The sequence below is a fragment of the Orycteropus afer genome, unplaced genomic scaffold (assembly GCF_000298275.1).
Source record: "Orycteropus afer afer isolate SDZICR_OR568_19922 unplaced genomic scaffold, OryAfe1.0 scaffold00038, whole genome shotgun sequence".
NCBI classification, from domain to species: Eukaryota; Metazoa; Chordata; class Mammalia; order Tubulidentata; family Orycteropodidae; genus Orycteropus; species Orycteropus afer.
The window spans coordinates 5,914,728-5,920,819 of NW_006921625.1; the positions used below are offsets into that span (position 1 = coordinate 5,914,728).

Here is a 6,092-nt window from a genome sequence, read left to right on the forward strand (position 1 = left end):
TATCACAACAACAACATGACAACTGCATGCAAATCTACAAGTATTCCAAAATAAAAATTTCAGTCAAAAATTAAATGCTCTAAAATATAATTTTTGAAAAAACTGAAGGGAATAAAAACAGCAAGGGTTGACGTTGAAACAGGGCTTCAAATCAGTTCAAAACAGTTCAGTAATTGCTGTAGTAAACAAAGGCTGCATATGCATTGCATAGCAACCAAATGTGTTGCCACAGTGTCTTGACCTGAGTAGGAAACAACCAGCTGTGCCCTCTCCAAGATGGCAGCCAACCGCATGGCTTTGCATGTGTGCTGCTCTCCAGAGGCCTGCCAGTAATGTTGCTCTTGAGAAGTCCTGTCACAGTCTTTCCTCCTGAAAGTTTCAGGAGCCTGAGGTGGGAGGCTGGATCATTGGCCAGACTCTGGAGAGCAGCACACATTCAAAGCATCATGGTCACTGCCATCTTTGAGTGGGGTGCCACTGTCTGTCTCCTACTCAGGTCAAGACACTATAAGCAACCGATTTGGTTGCTATGTAATGCTTATATGGTTCTTGTTTATGATGGCAATTACTGGACGGTTCTGAATCAGTTCAAAGCCCTGCTTTGAAAGCTGAAAACAAACACAGAGAAGACAAAATTGCTCAGCATGACTTACAATGGCCTTGGTTTAATTGTTGCTCCTCCTCTCCCACCCCCCACCCCCCACTCCCAGGTGCCACACTTCTTCTACTTGCAACCTCCAGCTGCAAGGCTGTTCCCACACACCTCAACATTGCACAATCCTCTCCTATGTACAGAAGGCTTCCAACCTGCCTTGCTCAGTCTGCCTATTTCCCAAGTACCATTCTGTTGTTGCATGGATAATTTGGGTGAACTGGAGTGTGGTTCTGGTTAACTGTGGTCTTCTCCACTAAAAGGTAGCCCGTGAGGGCAGATGTCTGCTATGTGTATCATGGTTTCTTCCCCAGCAGGGGTGTGGAGTTGTGTTCAGTAAATACCATTGAGTGAATTCAATGTGGCAGGACCCTGGATCCCAGAGTCATGGTCCAGTGTGGAGAGCCTTCATCAAAGCTTCATTTATAAGGGACCGGTCACAGGAACAAAGAAACAGATGTGTGAAGCTTGGCTTTGCTTTCCAATCACGATGTAAGCAGGAGCTTTCCAATCAGCCATTTGTAGCTGTTTCACATGGCATCCCAGGTTCTTGAAGATACACAGGCCTCCCAAGCAGAAGGTTTCCCAGGGCAGGCTTTTCAGGCCTTCTAGCTTTCTGAATCCAGTGAGCATCCTCACTCTCCTCTTCCCACCTGTAAGAAGTCATCCTGGACCAGTACAACACAGGCTGATGGGTGACTGGTGTAGACAATTGGGCCAAAAGGCCTATGTCTGCCTGGCGAGACCAGGACAGGTATCAGGAACTGGTTCACAGAAGGGCTGGACTGACACTGCATGAGGGGAAGGGTGCTCCAGGAAGAGGGTCTGGAGTGTGCTGAGGTTCAGATTCTTGCCTCGCTCTGCTCCCCGAGGTGACCAATGAGTGGATCGGTGCTGAAGAGCCCAAGGGGAGAGGGAGAGGCTGCACAGGAGCAAACAAGCCAGTGCAGGAGGCTGGGCTGGTGGTGAGAGGGCAGCAGTACCCCTCTGACAACCATCCGTGGTCCTTTATCCCGTGTAACCAGCAAGCAAAGCCAGTACTGTCCTTCAGTAAATCACTGTTCACCCAGTCACTCAGCAGACAAGTTATTAGGGCCTGGGTGGACAAATGGCTAACACACTGGGCTACTGGGCAAAAGGTTGGAGGTTTGAACCTAGCCAGAAGCACCTCGGAAGGAAGACTTGGTGACCTGCTTCCCAAAGGTCACAGCCCTAAAAGCCAGTTCGACTCTGATTCACACGGGCTCACCATGACGGTATCCACTGGATGGCAGCTGATAAGTGGGAAACTGGGACAAGTGACAAGGTGGCACTCTTGCCTGGACAGTCCGGAGCCCTCCTTTTCTCCTTCTCTCTTACTGTGGGGATCCTGAGCAACACCTCTGCTTTTGTTCCTGATATTGGACGTTGACACAGGGCAGCTGGCAGCCTGTGTGGCAGAGGGGCTTGCCCACTGGAGAGGAATGGGCTGGCCATCTTAAAGGGACTGCCTCCGTGGGAGAGTGTGGCGTTCAGCCCATCCATTCCCCCCCTTCTCTAGGCCAGGCTTTCAGTCTCATACAATGCCCTGTACACTCACTGTCCGGGGGTTCGAGGGGCCATTGGAGAGACTGTGAAAGAAACAGCTCTCTGGCATGTGACTTCGCTGCTGGTGATAAACGTAATTTCGCGTGGGAATGACTCACCCAACCAGCAAAGGCTAAATATGGAAAGGTGAAGCAGCACCTGTTAGAAGGAAGTAGTGTTGATAAAACGGTCTGAGATGTTTTCATGCTGGATGACTAACTTCCATTCACTTAATACACTCAAACCAAACTCGTCATCAAGTCAATGCCAACTCATAGTGACCATGTAAGGATGGAGTAGAACTGGTCCATAGGGTTTCCAAGGAGTTCTGGTGGCTTAGTGCCTAAGGCACTTGACTGCTAACCAGAAGGTTGGTGGTTCAAACCCACCAGCCACTCCTCGGAAGGAAGGCTGGGCAATCCTACTTCTGTAGTGATACTGCCTTGGAAACCCAAGGAGGGGTCGCTATGAGTTGGGGCCGACTCGATGGCACGTAACAACAACAATAATCTTTACAGAAGCAGACGGTGCATCTTTCTCCTGTGAGCAGCTGGTGGGTTCAAACCACTGATCTTGTGGTTAACAGCTGAGTGCTTAACTGCCAAGATAGCCCATTTCACACACGGCCATGTCGTATTTAGGCCGTGATTGGGTGATCCTCTCCATGCAGAGTTAATGGATAGGAAGACGTGAACAAAGGTTATGACGGATTAACCAGAATGGAAAAGGCCTATAAATATGTCATAAATAATATTCCCTGCAGCAGGAATTGTGATGGTCAAATCACAAATGCCTTTTTATAATGGAAATCAAATTGTCTGCAAATAATTGATTTTTGAAATTGCTGTATCTAAGGAAAAAAGTCTCATGGGAAATCAGGACCACAGCTTTTAGTAAATACCTGCTCCCGTTCCGCCAAAGGACAGACTGCGTGCTATCAGAAGCCAGCAAATTTTTGTGCTTTTTGTTCAACACTGTTTTGTATATATTTTTCATAACACACTGAAGTTTCCCTGTCGGCAGCACTCTTACAGTTCACGTGAAATATTTTTAACAGTTGATGTGTATAGATTCTGACCACATGGCTCTGCTGATCAGGGTAAATTATTAATTGCAAACATAACTCTTCAGGATGCTTCTCACTCTCAGCGCTTTATGACTCAGCCTGGAATTTCATCTACGAAATTGTTCCTATGTGTTCTGCCTTCAACTACTCCTTCCCCTCCCCCAAACAGGGCCAGATCATTATTTATTTAAGATTCAAATGTGGCATAAAATGTAACAAATATAACATCTGACTTCACTTTGCCATTATCACCGAAGAGTCATGGGATATAAATGTGATATGCATTAAATATTTGAACTATCTGAAAATATCCCTTCTGTGGTGGTTACGTTTGTGTGTGAACTTGGCTGGGCCTGGTTGAATAGCTAGGCAGCTGGATGTAGTATTTCCCATGATGAGACTGGTAATCAGCTCCATGGTGGAATCTACTGGGAGCAGCTGAGTAGCTTCTTTGGCACGTGGTCTGCTTCCCGTATATAAGAAACAGCTTTGGGAAGGGTCTCTAGCCCATGGCATGCTTGAACCCTACATGTAGCCTTGTCATTGCTCAGCAGCTTGCCATGCTCTGCTGACCCTGGGACTTTCCATGGACTTGAATGAATGGCCTGCCATGTGGTTTGGTAACATCAGGACTATGCCATTTTATTTGTTGACCTTGGGCTTGTTAGCCTCAGCAGCCATTAGCTGTCTGATGGAAGAAATGCCTCTAGCTTCAGGGGGCTGGCAGCAAGAGGCAGACTGAAGCCAAACGTCAAGGGGCTTTCACACAGCCTTTAGAGCCTGGCACTTTAAACCTGGACTTAAAGCCTTCAAACTGTAAGGGAATAAACAACTGTTTGTTAAGGCTATCCCATTCATGGTATATTCCTGTCAGAGCGGCACTAGGGAACCAGAACACCTACTTTAAATTGAAAACAAAACCCCAAACACAGACCCACAAACACATACACATTCTTATTTATTTGTAGAAATGGCTATGTTTATAAAGTGTTAGTGTATTTTTGTTGTTTTAAGAAATTTAAAAGTATGTATTTTTAATTGCATGTATGTATATGTGTGTGTGTGTGTGTGTGTATAGATACATATGTAATAAACAATAAGAACCTTTTCATTTTGAGATAACCATTTTTTTCAAATTATAAAAAGCATTCTCTTCTTCCTATCCCTTAACTAGGAATATGTCAAGGGCAACAAACCTTGAATTGAAAACACGAGAATTCCCTTAGACACCTTTCAGGCCTGAAAGTGACCTCACCCCATGACTCAACTACGGGCCCAACAGGTCTGTAAGATGAACAATAATACCAGGGAGGTACACAGCTCTTAGAACCATCAACCCCCTGAGCTTAAAAGGGCAGCATTTGCGCAGGAGGAAGATCAGAAGGCAGGAAAGACAGACAGAAACAGTCCCCTAGGGAGGAGGTGGAAGGAGAGGAGTGCTATGACACTGTGGGGATTACAACGCTCTGCATCAAAATGTGTATGAACCGTTGAATGGAAAACCAATTTGCCCTGTAAACCTTCACCCAGATCACAGTAAAAAAGAAGAGGCACTCCAAGCCCTCGCTGTGTTCTGTAGGAGATGTGCGAGTCCTTAGAAACGGGACCTCAGACTTGTGGTCAAACCTAACTGGGAGCCTCGCGACAAGCGTGGCTGCAGCTCTGCAGAGCTTCTCGCATATGGAATGCAATTTGAGGTCATCACCGAGGTAGCACCTGCACAATAAACCCCTCTCCATTACACTCTCCCTGATTACGCTGTATCATAGTGTCACTAAGGATGGCTAGGGACGATGTGGAGAGATGCTCCTGAGCTTTCATGACCGCAGCTAACAGTGAAGAACAATTGCACAATTTAAGGCCACAACAGCGCTCCAGCTTCTGAGACAGAGCAGTCAATCGACGCACGGAAAGAAGTTCCTGGAACTCTGTCCATGGTGGTGGTGGCAGTGGTGTTAAGTGCCCCTGAGTCGGCTCCAACTCATAGTGACCCCACGTAAAACAGAGTGAAACACTGCCCAGTCCTATGCCAGCCTCACAATCCTTGCTATACGTGACCACATCGTTGCAGCCACTGTGTCTACCCATTTTATTGAGGGCTTTCCCCTTTTTCGTTGACCCTCCACCTTACCAAGCATGATATCCTTCTCCAGGGAATGGTCCTTTCTGGCAACATGGGTAACACCTCCAAAATTTCAACGATCCCAAATCACAAGTGGAGAAACAGTATGGTGGCCAGAAGGAAAAGCCATTTTCTCTGGGCTTAAGACCTTGAGTCATTCCTCAATTCGGGGGAAGAAGCAGGAGTGCAGCTCAGCCCTTCTCCTTCCATCCCCCGGCTCCAGTCAGGTATCCCAGGTGCCTTCTGGAATCAATGGGAGGCAAGTTCCCATAAAAATGCCTACTTAAAATGGACACCTTTATGTCGATGGGATTGTTGACTTGTCTGCCTGCCAACACTGGCCCCCAAAACACAGTTATACGAAAAAGTCAAAGCCAGCACTCACCACAACATCCGTCCTCATTTTCCCAAAAGTCTTGATCAAGTGGGCATAATGATAGTCTTCCATTTGTCGCAGAATAGCTGTCATACAAGCCACGAAGCTTCCCTGTAGACAGAGCAAAGCATGGAATTAGATGGGGAGAGAGCAGCCCTTACGGGAAAGGCTGGGCAAAACCAAGCGGTGAGGAGCTAACACTGTCCAGGAAGGCCACGGTCTCACAACAAAGTGACTACACGAAATTCCACTGAGCGGCTCACTTTAAGATGGTTTATGTTGGGGAGGCGGGGCAAGATGGCGGACTAGG

The 6,092-nt window shown here is 47.0% G+C and overlaps 1 protein-coding gene across 1 annotated transcript in view; it reads right to left on the minus strand.

Moving 5' to 3' along the window:
* The window catches only part of DOCK1 (dedicator of cytokinesis 1), a 542,405-nt gene that overhangs the window by 218,207 nt on the left and 318,106 nt on the right, over positions 1–6,092 (minus strand). The window contains exon 28 of the mRNA XM_042780404.1: positions 5,792–5,893. Coding sequence (XP_042636338.1) covers positions 5,792–5,893 — 102 coding nt within the window. The remainder of the gene's footprint in view (positions 1–5,791; positions 5,894–6,092) is intronic.